At 29.8% G+C, this 13203-nt stretch overlaps 1 protein-coding gene across 6 annotated transcripts in view; it reads left to right on the top strand.

Moving 5' to 3' along the window:
- The window catches only part of LOC107440947 (alpha-tocopherol transfer protein-like), a 38449-nt gene that overhangs the window by 11811 nt on the left and 13435 nt on the right, over window positions 1-13203 (top strand). For 4 of the 6 annotated variants that reach the window (XM_016054045.3, XM_016054043.3, XM_021144225.3 and 1 more), the window contains exon 2: window positions 12241-12430. In XM_016054045.3, coding sequence (XP_015909531.1) covers window positions 12268-12430 — 163 coding nt within the window. In that variant the 5' untranslated portion in view covers window positions 12241-12267. Of the gene's footprint in view, window positions 1-2855; window positions 2990-9726; window positions 10014-12240; window positions 12431-13203 lie in introns of those variants that run through there. The other 2 variants (XM_016054046.3, XM_016054042.4) reach the window with 2 other exon arrangements.

The raw sequence follows: 13203 nt of genomic DNA, 5'->3' as shown, positions 1-13203 counted from the left end.
ACTTAATTATAGCCAAAATTTTAACCTTTTTAAAGAGATATCAGTTTTAGAAATTTTATCTTAAGATTTCAATATTAATACTATTTTCTAATAGGTTTAATGAATTACATGTCATTTATTTGAATTCAAATTCATTTTAATGACTTAGTATTTACTAAAAAGATGTAATTTTTTTTAAAAAAAGTTTTTATATGGATTTGAATGATTGTTTTGAATTCTTAGAATTTTATGCATTTGCAATGTACTTAAATTAGTAGCGAGCGAAGCGAGCTTGGTTTGCGAAGCAAACCATACAAGATTGCGTAGCAATTTTCGGGGGTTGGCGAGCGTTAGCGAGCAGGGGGCGCAGCCCACTAGTTATTACTATTATTTGCTTTATAAGCCCAAAAGATTTTTCAACATTTCGCAAAGATTTCAAAATGATTCTCAAAGCTATATTTTACCACAGTACAATTTTTCTAAGCTAAAATTACAAAAGTAAAATCATTTACCAAAAGTAAATTAAAATCGCTTTCGAGTTACAGTTTTTGATATTAACTTAAACTTTGCAGTTTACTTGGAATTTTTTAAAATAAGGAAAAGATGCGGATGTAAAAGGAGGAAAATAAAGATTTAAATTAAAGCGTTGGCATTATATTAATATTAGCCATTTTATATTCTATGATTTTTTCATTCGAAAAATTTTATTGTGTTTTTTCATTGGAACTAGAATTATTTTTCATGCGTCTTTTCAATTTTCACTAACGATACTTTTCAGTAATTTCATAATTTCAGGTTCTTGTTTTTGTTTTTTTAGATATTACATTGCGCTTAAAACTGTACGATTTTACTTTCGAAAAAATAAACATTTATAGACTGTATTTTGTAAAGAATTTTCTATATAGCTTCAGGTTATTTAATGCTAATTTACAAAATTAGGAAAGTGAGTCTTAAACTTCATTAAATTATACTTTTTTCAAACACTTTTAATGAATTTGCAATACAAACTAAGCACACCGGACAAAAAATTAGTCACCCTTGGAGAAATCCTGAAAAACATTATTTAATAGAAAATAACACCGCCTTTGGATTCGATAACAACCTGGAATTGGTTAGGAAGTGAGTCCACGAGATTTTGGAGGTACATCGAATCCAGTTCAAGCCACTCGCTAAGGATTTGATCGCGAAAATCCACTAAATGGCGAGGATGCTGATTTCGGCGTTTTACACGTTAATTCAACATGTCTCAAAAATTTTCAATGGTGTTGAAGTCAGGTGATTTTACAGGCCAGTCGAGATGTATTGAGTGTCTGAGGGTTCATAAAACTAGTCATATGCTCTTCCAGCCCGATTTGCTGTTGTCATATTGAAAAATCCAGAATGTTAAAATAAGCATGTTGGTTCATGTTAGTGGCCACCTCAATGAGGGGGAACAATCCATAATAAGAAAAATGCCCCCAAAACATGACAGACCCATCTTCGGCTTGAATCTGGCCTAGCACACATTCAGGATGAAATGCTTCATCTGCTCTTCGTTGCACTGGACGACGTGCGTCTTTTGAATAAAGGCAAAAACGTGATTCATCAGACCATATCACATTCCACCAGTCAGCAACTGTCCTCGTTCGGTGACTTCTAGCCCAGTGTTTCCCAAAGTGTGGTACGCGTACCCCTAGGGGTACGGGAACATTTTAGAGGGGGTACGCGTTCCTATGCGAAATATCTTGCAACAAACGAAATTTTTAAAAAAATGTATTTCAAAACAAAGTTAGTCATGAAAATTTACGATTACGTATTTTTTAAAGGCTACTTTTAGCTGAGTTAACAGTTAATAATTAGTGGTGTCAACAGTCAGTTGTGCTTTTTAATTTTTGTGCAATTTTTTTGTAGTAAAAAATTCATTAATTTTCTTATTAGTGGTACACAGCGTTACGAAAAATTTAGAAGGGGTACACAAAAATCATAAGTTTGGGAAACACTGTTCTAGCCCACTGAAGTCACGCAGCTTTATGTGCCTGTGTGAGCAATGGCCTCTTACGCGATGTTCGATTCCAAATGTTCATTGCATGCAGTTCTAGTTGCAATGTTCTCTCCCTAACAGGTTAGGATGGACCTTCATTTACAAACTGATGGTTTTCCTGACAGGTTTTGAAGCGATTTTGATTGACAAATCGGGAAGCACTTCTCCGGCCCCTTTCATGCTGGATCTTTTTCCGACCACAATTTTGACGTCGTCCTTCGTGACGACGTGTATTACACCACTGCTTGTAGACACGTTGAACAGTCAGCATCGAAATACCAACAAATCCAGCAACTTCATTAACCGTATGACCATTGACATGGCCAAACGCAATTGCCCGTTTTCGATCACATCCTTTCACGTATCCATGTTTACACACAATTTCCGCTTCAAACTAAAATATCTCACTGATAGCTACTTGCTTTGATCACGTTGAAGCAGTGTGCACGCAATTGAGCACGTCACTTGACCACTACATCATCTAACGAAATCGAACTATACATCTGTGCTTACGAACTAGGGTGACTAGGGTTACGCAAAATAATGAATATAAAACAATAGAGCTAGATTATATTATAAAATACAATTATTATTGTTTAACGGAAATTATAAGTTATATGCATCACATTGTTATGTATAATAATGTCTGGTTATCATTCTTTGCAGAAAACTATTTGAATAACCTTTAAGATTACTCATATTGCCATAAAAATCCAAGGTTGACTGTAGACGTAAATACATAAAAAAGATAAGTGCATTAAGAGGTCAATGAATTATAACCTTAACTCAACGAGACTGCTACAGTAACTTTATGATATCGTAATGATATTTTATCTCATTAGAAAGCGTTTAGACTTATGAATCCTTTATTGCAAGCGTCAAAATGTTATTAAGTTAGTTTCTTATCATTATATTTAAAAAAGTTCCTATTTTTAAAGCAACAGCTACTCTTAATTGAAAGTACACATTAGAAGCAGTTAGACACTTAATGTAAGTATTGCGGAGACCATTATTTAACTCGCATACAATTTCTTTAATATAATTTAGATAAAAAAAATTTCTTTAAAATTGTGTCCTTAAACAAAATAGGTAAAATTTTAAAAATTTCACGTGAAATTGAATTATTTCGAATTATATCGAATTATTTAATCGAGTTATAAATCGAATATCGTGAATCGACTAGATAGAAAAAAGATTTTTCTAGTAAGTTTTTCAAAAATATATTTGTTTTTGATAGCAGTGTATCAATGTGAACTATTTTTTACTTGTTTGAACATCGATTGAAAATTTTATTTTTTTAATTTCCAGTGTTTTAGTAAATGTAAATTCTTTTGCACAGTTTTTTATTTTGAATTTACTAAAACAATGGCATTACTTATTTACTTTTTTAATCTTATTTTTCTGGGAAAAAAATCAATTTTTTGTGGCTTTTTTTTAAATATTTAATAAGAGACTTTGCGCACCAACCCTCGTGATTGATTTTTATTTATTCTTGCTTTTTATTAAATTGATATTTCATACAAAAAATAAATAATTATTTGCTAGTAAAAAAATGTGATTAATATAATTTTTGTAAAACCATTTTGTTAATATGCTAATCGTAACAAAATGAAAGATTTCCAGTGTTTAAGAGATAATCGATTGTACGTACTTTATTAGTACGTACTTTATAAATTGTTCGGTTCAATAAGAGGAATGAAAAATATTGCACTCGTTCAAGACGTTCTACACGTTCTTCATTTTAAAAAAGAGTTATCTTATCTCTCATCTTTCTTATATCTTATCGTCATTTTATCAGTTTTCTAATTATAGTTTTATGATATTTAAATTCAAATATTAAGAATTTTAATCGTATTTAAAGAAAAGAAAGTGTGAAAAAAATTCACGGAAAAAAACTTGAAATATTATTTGCAGTAACTTTCAAACAGATTTGAATTTAAATGCATGGCATGCATACTTTTTTTTATTACAAATTTTTCAATTGAAAATTCCTTAACTAATAATTAAACCTTAAATAATGGCATTTCATCGTACTTCCACTACACATTTTAACACAAATTCTTAACTTCAAGTTCTACTACATTTTATAGTATTCTCTACATTCAGTTCTACTACATCAAGTTCTACTACATTTTATAGTATTCACTGCATTCAGTTCTACTACATCAAGTTCTACTACATTTTGTAGTCTTCACTGCATTCAGTTCTACTACATCAAGTTCTACTACATTTTATAGTATTCACTACATTCAGTTCTACTACATGAAGTTCTACTACATTTTATGGTATTCACTACATTCAGTTCTACTACATCAAGTTCTACTGCATTTTATAATATTCACGCGGCAAAAAAATATGTAATTTAAAATATATATGGCAAGAAAAGTGAGTGCAAACACGATGAAACCACTTAAAATTGCAATAACTTTCAAACATTTTGAAATTTCAAAAAAATAAAGGGCGATTCTTTCGTTACGTGTGTTACTTTTACACGACATATTTCAACTTTAACACTTATTATAATAAACTTGTTAGATATTTTTTATGTTTTTCTTAATTTGTTGTTAAATCTATATGTGTTGTAAGTTTTCAAAACGAAGATTGAAGGCGCAAATTAATTTGATGTTGAAAAAAAAAATTTCTGAAATTTTGTTACGTGTGTTACCCTTTATAATGCTAGATATTTGAAACTTTGAATATATTCATTTAATTCTGTGAAGTATAAAGGCAAAAAATTAAGATATTTTCTTTTATAGAGAGATACAATATCGAAGCTGTGTTTAGTGATTTTTAAAAATTTCTTGCAACAGTAAAAACTTCTTTATTTTGGTGAAATTGGTGCGTTACGTGTGTTAACTGAACGTTACNAGTTCTACTACATCAAGTTCTACTACATTTTGTAGTCTTCACTGCATTCAGTTCTACTACATCAAGTTCTACTACATTTTATAGTATTCACTACATTCAGTTCTACTACATGAAGTTCTACTACATTTTATGGTATTCACTACATTCAGTTCTACTACATCAAGTTCTACTGCATTTTATAATATTCACGCGGCAAAAAAATATGTAATTTAAAATATATATGGCAAGAAAAGGGAGTGAAAACACGATGAAACCACTTAAAATTGCAATAACTTTCAAACCTTTTGAAATTTCAAAAAATTAAAGTCTAATAATGAAGTCTAAGGCAGGGCGCGTTTATTATTCTTACAGGGAGAGGCACATAGGTTAATGTGCGCCACTGCCTATAAATGCCAGCTAATTTTCACTCTTTCCAAGAATGGATTTTCCAAGTGGTAAAAAAACAATTACCGACAAGCAATCTTACTAAAAAATACATTTATATTTTGACCTGGTTGACATTTTCTATCGTAATAACTATAATGTTTTTATATATTTATAGTAATCATTTATATACAGTAGTGGTCAAACTCATTTATAATTATTAATATAGAATTTGCTTAGTCGTCCCGCCCAAGAATATGGGCACTCGACTATTACGATGCAATACAATACAATTTGACAACAACAATGAAATACAATAAATACAGTTACAAAAAAATAACAATGACGTTAGAGTGCAGATGATTTCCTTACAATAAAGACAGCAGAAGTTCAAAAGCATGAAAAGAAGAACTCTTCGAAAGAGGACGGTTTGATGGTTAAAAATAATTAGAAAATGTATAATTGATAACCAAAATACAATAAAATTAATTAAAAAATTAATCAAATTAGAAAATAGGTATATAAAGCAACAATTAAAATCAAAATATCCAGGGCAATTCAGGATCCAATAAATAAAAAAAAGCACCAAAAACAAAAGCATCAGTGACAATTTGACAACAACAATAAAATACAATAAATACAGTTACAAAAAAAAAATAACAATGACGTTAGAGTATAGATGATTTCGCTACAATAAAGACAGCTGAATTACAAAAGCATGAAAAGAACTCTTCGAAGGAGGACGCTTTGATGGTTAAAAATAATTAGAAAATGTATAATTGATAGCCAAAATACAATAAAATTAGTTTAAAAATTAATCAAATTTGAAAATAGGTTTATAAAGCAACAATTAAAATCAAAATATCCAGGGCAATTCAGGATCCAATAAATAAAAAAAAGCACCAAAAATAAAAGCATCAGTGCTCAAAATAATTAAAAAAGGGTAAAAATAGGAATCTAAACCAGAGTATAGGTATTTAAAATCAGTAAAATCAAAGTCTTTAAAACTAATTACAAAATTGAAATTCAATAATAGAATAGTCTAAGCAACAGAGAGGTGTTGGTTCAATATTAAATCTGATAAGTTAAAATACATATGGGATGATAAACAAGGGGTCCATGAGGTCGTTTGAGGACATTATGTTCTCGACACAGTATTTAATGATATTTCTTATCGTTTGTTTTTGTCTCTCTGTTCTGCACCACGACCTCATGTCTCCCTGGTTTTTAAAAGTGATGCCACGAGGTGTTGTAAATTTATAGCATTCCGTTAGTAAATTTTTGATTGTTTAATTATTATTATAACTTAAAAAGTTTAATGGAATAACATGAGTTTCGCTACCACTTTAAATATGAAAATAAAATCTTCCGGATAAACTGGAAGAGCTCGCAGCTATGCATATATATATATATATATATATATATATATATAATGTGTATGTATTTTCGGAGGCATATCAGGGTAAATATTTAATTTATTTTATGAATATTTCATATTAAAAAAATCATTTTAACAAAAAGAGAGAGAGAAAAAAATAAAATCTTTCTCAAAAGTATTCAAATTTTTAAAATAATGCCAGTTTTACTTACTTTGTTTACAATACATAATTTGCTCACAAAATATTTGTAAAAAAATGTTTTTTTTTTTACTTGTTGTGTTTTTAATCTTACTTTTTAATAACTACATTGAAGTACTCTTTATATTGTTTCCTAAAATAGAGGAAAAACGGGCATTTAATTTTTAATTGCAATAAAAAATTTATCATAAGGAATCTATGTCACTTAAAATATTTACTGAATGCAATATAAAGAAGAAAATTGTTTCGACACTTTTTTTCTGAGAATTGTGAATACACAACTACTTTCGTGCCAGAATTCAAATTAGTCGAGATCAAATTTAAAAGAAGAAAAAGCTAAAAAATAAAAAAAGGTCAACTTTATGTTCTAACTTCATTCAACCAAGCAATGTAAAAAAAATTTAAAATATTAAAGAACCAAAAATATTGTTGTAGAACATTTAAATGTATATTCGTGAATATTAAAATTCAATTCACGAAAGAATCAAAAACTTTCTTTGGAGGCTTATCAAGAGCAAAAGCAGCATTTATTTTATTACTTTTTTATAAATATTTTATATTAGAAAAATTTCGTTTGACAAAAAAAAAAAAAAAAAAAAAAAAAAAAAAAAAACACTTTTCTCAATAATATTTAAAATTAATGAATAAATAAATAAATGAATCTGCACAAAAGAAAAGAAAAAGTAGATTCTTTAATGCGAATCTGTTTATAATCTTATTTTATGTTTTAATAAACTCTTTATTTTAGTATACTCTTTTACTCCTTTTTACTCTATTTACTCTTTATTTATTTACTTATGATTATTTTTTAAAAATTACTGAAACTACATTACTTGAAGTTAGCTTGTAATCTCTTATCATTAATACCGATTAAGTAACCATCACATTTCAAATAAGGAAAGATTTTATTTACAAGTAGAGAAATATAAACGATAGCTCATCTAGCGATTAAATTTCAAATGCGCCGGTTCACGCTATTGGTCAAAAATGACGTAACTGTACGTGGGAAGGGAGATAATGGCTAATTGGCTGGCGCTTATATGATTTGACGACAAATTTCGTTTTCACACGTGCTCGGAAATGTAAATATTTACGTAAAGTTTATGTTTACGTTGTATCACGTTGTTATGTTATTACGGAATGTAAATGTTACGTTGTTAGGGTGGGGGAGATAGGTAAATGTCCTCTTCAGTATTTCAGAGAATATTTATGTTTCAATTGATTTAAATTCATCAAAGTTAAAAGCAAGAAAAACAAAAATAATTAATGTTTTTCCAAATATAAGATGCTATAGTAATATTACAAGAACGTTTTTTTTTTTTTTTGTGTTTTTCCCTTAACAATTATCTTTTACTGTTATAAAGTTTAAAAAAATTGAAATAAATATAAGCTCAAATTTGCTAATACTTCATCGTAATTTAGTTGCGTTATAAATAATTTTAAAAACTTCATAATCAAACATGTGAATTTAGTTTAAAGTAATGACCATGGGGCCTACGAAAATTCTGTACTTAGCCCCCCACATTTTCCCCCGCACATCAGGCCCAGTTGGCCTTGACGCAATAGCAGTATAGTTTAATATCAGTCACTTAGATTCTAAAAAAAATTACCTCAAAACTGTGCAAAATGTGAATACTGTCGTTATTATTTTTCACAATTATAATTATTCAAAGAAATATTTAATCGCATGTCGGATACATTATAAACATGCGCAACACAGACAAAGCAAAATACTGTCTGCAGTGATAGTATTTGTATAAATTACCTTATTTGTATTAATTACGTTGCTGATAAAAACTTAACTCCAGTAAAACGTGTTCTACTTATTTGCTATCAGTACTTTTTTTTAAAATTCAGTTAACTACACTGTTGCTTCTATTGAACTGTCATCTCATTAAGTTTTTAGAACATTAAACTAATAAACGCAGAATAACTAATAGAATAACTCCAGAGAGATCTAAATTTAATTTCTGGAGTATCAGTCTTCCAACAATCATTGTTCTTAATTAATCGAGAAATTAGGCTAAATCTCGTATTTTTCGTAAAAGGAAACTTAACTCCCAGCTAATGTTCTTCAATTTTTTACAACTATCAGGAATTCACTCAAAAATATATGATTAGGTAAATAAGTTCTTCCAGTTATATTTCATTTTACTTTACTTAAACCAAACTGCCATATCGAATTACGGTATAACGTACCGGCATTTTGGGTGCATCATTCCAAAAATCCATTTCACCATAAGATTCGTTTTACCGTAAAATCCAATTCTCCTGAAAATCCATGTTACGGTAAAATTCACTTTCCTCATAAAATACGACACTGTAGTTTTTTTATTAATATTTATTTAATTATAGACTTATTCAAATGTGATAAGGTAAATAAATTGCACTTACTGTTTTATTTTATTTTATTTTACTTGATTTTATTTTATTTTATTTAAACCAAACTGCCAACCATGCAGCTACACTGTAAAAAATTCCAGATCAAATTATTATATAAAGCACCGGAATTTTGGACTCGTAATTCCTGAAATCATTTTCACCATCAAATTCGTCTTGCCGTAAAATCCAATTTACCTTATAAATCATTTTTACCGTAAAATATCATACCGTAGTTTTTTCAGTAATATTTATTTAATTAGTGTGATTCAGATTTTTACGGTAATTAATACCTTAAAAATTACAGTAAATTAGATTTTTTTTCCATAACATGTTCCAGTAAAAATGAATTATACGGTAAAAAGTACCGGAACCCTAAGTGGAAGTACTTTTTACCGTAATTTGCCTCGAAATCTTTTACATCGCGGAGGCTTATGCAGATGATTAAGCTGCTTATCAAAGGCAAATAGAATGACATAATAATCTAATAGTCTTTCGTCATCGGCATTTGTTTTTCTTGTTTTTTTATAAAACGGGGAAGCTTCGAGAGAAAAAGAGGTGTCTTCGTGTTTACGATGAGTACAGCGATAAAAACTTATGAAAGGAAAAAAAAATATGAAAACATTTAATAATCTAGATAACCTTCCTGATTGATTTAATAGGAAAACATCGGGTTTTTTTTCTAGAAATCTCCAAATTTTTTAATGTAAGAATTTGTTTTTGTTATAAAAATTGTATAAGAAAAAGAAAATCGATCATTTGTTATTCATTTAGTTCTTATTTTTCATTTAAACATTTTAAACGTCCTTTTGAAGTTGAAAAGTTTGGTAAGCATAATTTACTTCTTTAGCTACTAATTACTATTTTATTTTAAATGACAGAGTCACTACGTTTTTACTTTCATTGTATTAACGTTTTTATATCTTTTTTAAGTTTAAAAGTTTTGCAAGCATATTTTAACCTTTTTTTTGCTACTGGAATGAATATTTTAACTGCTTTAAATGTCGTAGTCTTTATGTATTATTTTTAGTTTTATTGCAATAACCTTTTGAAACTTCATTTAAAGTTAAAAACTTTAGTAAGCATATTTTTCTATTTTTTTAAAATCAGAATGAATATTTTAATGATTGTAAATATCAAAGTTATGACGTTTTTTTTATTGAATATCGTAAATAATGCTTAGTATTAAGAAAATGGGAAGTGATTACTCAATAATACAAATTTTTATAATTTTGTATAGACAGTTAATTAATGTAGTAAATGTATTTCGTATTTATAGGTTTTAATAGACTTCTTAGTTAAATATTTCGTCAATGTTTAGATCTATATTTATTTATGCATGCTAGAAAAAATTTCTGGCTATTGTTCCTTATTAACTAAGAAATAGCAGATTCAGAAATTTGTTTTATTTCACAGAGGAAATTAAAACTGAAACTGAACTAATTAACGCTATCAACAAAGTAATAGCACCATAAAACTATATCGATTAATAAATTCTAAAATTGTCTAAATATATCAAAGATTCTAAACTATGTTCAAGTGGAAACTGAATGCTTTTCTGTACTAAAAATTAATATTTTATGTGCTATTTATTGTTGATAATTCCAGGCAAGGAAAATGTTTTATAAATTTACTTAAATTGCTAGATACTTAAAGGCTTAACAGGATATAAAACAAAATAAAAATCACGCCAAGCGTTTAACACCTACTAGGATTATATTCTTCTTACTTCACCATTTTTAATTTCATGTTGAAAAAGCTATCTCTATGTGCCGGCTAGTATAGAGGTTAGTGTGAATGTTTCTCTGGTTCAATAACTTCTTATTGTGTTTCTTAGTTAATTGCATTTATCGACACGTTGCATTAGGCTTAATGTTTCTGACAATACTATAAAACCTTGTTCTCCGAAGTAAAACTCGCACTTTTGACGATTCAGCAATCCTTGAGCAGAATTTCGAAAAACTTTTGAGAATCATTTCGTTGCGAAATCTCGCGATTTGTGACGAAACGTGAACTCTCAAATGTATAATGAAAATATTTCCTCAACTCGAAACCTTATCGTAGTGCATTGTGGGAAATTACTAACTAGAATGAGGAAACTATTGTGATAACTTGACACTCGAAGATAAAGTGACGAAACAAGTCGACCGCTCAAATAGTTGGCCGAGTGCCAAGAAGATCACGGGCTCCTATCCCGCTTCAGGCATGAGTGTAATTTCTCTCTCTGTTCTATCGGTTCTTCTTGTGTTGTTTGGATGACATTGATCCGCCTACAGTGTGTCCACGAAAAATATAATAGTTCGTTTCCTGGAAGAAGTGACGACAGTTATTTCGTCACTTTGACGAAATTTTTACTCGGAGCGTGTATCAGGAAACAGTTTCATCAAAAACGAAGAAAGTTTCGTGAAACTTGCATATTCATTTTTACTGCGCTCAGAGGAGTGAAGATAGTAATTTCTTCAACTGGACGAAATGTTCTCTCAGAGCATATTTTTAAAAGAAAATATATTTCGTCAACAACGGACCAAATTTCAATTAGCAGTTTAATTATTATTTATAAAGGCGGGAGAACCTGGTTGGTATGGCGTCCAAGAGGTCATGAGTTTAATCCCCGTGGGCCGAAGACTCCCCGTGTAGTAAATGGTGACTGGTACACTTTAAATTTGTCGTGCTACAAAGTCCCCCGTTCTCTCGTAAAAATTATACCTCTGAGGGTGCTGAATTGGAGAATGAACTTTCTCTAGTTCAGGTCAAATATACGATATGTGGATAAATGAATGGCTCCTCCCTATAAACGGGCTGTGGCATGTGTGGGTCTAAAGCCACACTCTTGGGCATATATAGTTCCACTAAAAAACAGGAAACGCACCCTCTGCCTTAAATTCACTTTATTTTATGAAACAAGCTCACTGGTATGAGCAAGTAGCATTGGAGACAACGACAATTTTTATTTGTCATTAATTTATTTTTTACTCAAGTTACATTAATATCAAATATGGTTATGAAAAATTCTTTTGCAAGGAAATACTGACATTTTCATTTCTATCTTCGTAGGAATAGACAGCGTGAGTAAATGCAAAAATGCTTACTCGAAATCCTGACATCGCCAAAATAGGAGAGGAGATCCTGCCGTTTGAGATGACTCGAATTCCCGAGTTTTTTCAGAGAAAAGCAGAAACGGAGTTGCGTGACACACCTGAGCGTAGAGCGCAAGGGCTCAGACAAATAAAAGAAATGGCAAAAAGTAAGACTTCTTTCATATTCCTTACTTTTATTTTTTAGGCTAAAGGTTAATTTTGACTTCTACTTGCTAGTATTAATTTAATGTTAAAGATTTCTTTTTTTATTGTTGAAATGCGCGAAATGAAGAAAAAAAAGGCTATTCAAAACGATAGAACCAATTATATTGCATTTCACTTAAGATTATATTTTACTTAATTAAGATTAGATTCACTTACTTGGATAGTATTTCACTTAATTATTAGAGAATAAAATTGGATTTGAACAATCTTCTTCCTAAAGGAATAAAGAAACTCCAAACTTGCGTTACCTTCAAATTTGCATAATTTCCAAATTTGCCCAAGCTTTAAAGTTGCGTTAACATCAAATTTGCAGAAGGTCTAAATTTGCGAATGCTACAAATTTGCATTACCTTCAAATTTACTTAAGCTCCAGATTTGCGTAAGCTCCAAATTCGCGTTACCTACAAATTTGCATAGGCTCTAGTTTTAGGTATGCTCCAAATTTGCGTAAGCTCCAACATCCGGAATGCGCTATTAAGGCAGTGTTAATTGCGTAAATGACATGGTTATTTGGTGTGCGAGCTGAGCTAGATTTCTGCTTAGATTAGAGATGGTGAACCTTTTTCAATTAGTCTCCTAGAGCCATTATGGCTCAAGGATAGACAGCTCTCCTCCAGAAAAGATTCCGCACCGACTTTAGTCCATGACGTGAAACATCCTCATTGATAAATGTATCATGGGTTAGAGTCCCTTTGTCACCAGGTTAACTGTGTTA

This window comes from Parasteatoda tepidariorum, chromosome 9 (assembly GCF_043381705.1).
Source record: "Parasteatoda tepidariorum isolate YZ-2023 chromosome 9, CAS_Ptep_4.0, whole genome shotgun sequence".
Classification (NCBI taxonomy): domain Eukaryota; kingdom Metazoa; phylum Arthropoda; class Arachnida; order Araneae; family Theridiidae; genus Parasteatoda; species Parasteatoda tepidariorum.
The sequence above is the reverse complement of the archived record's forward strand: the minus strand, read 5'-3'. Positions and strand labels throughout refer to the sequence as shown.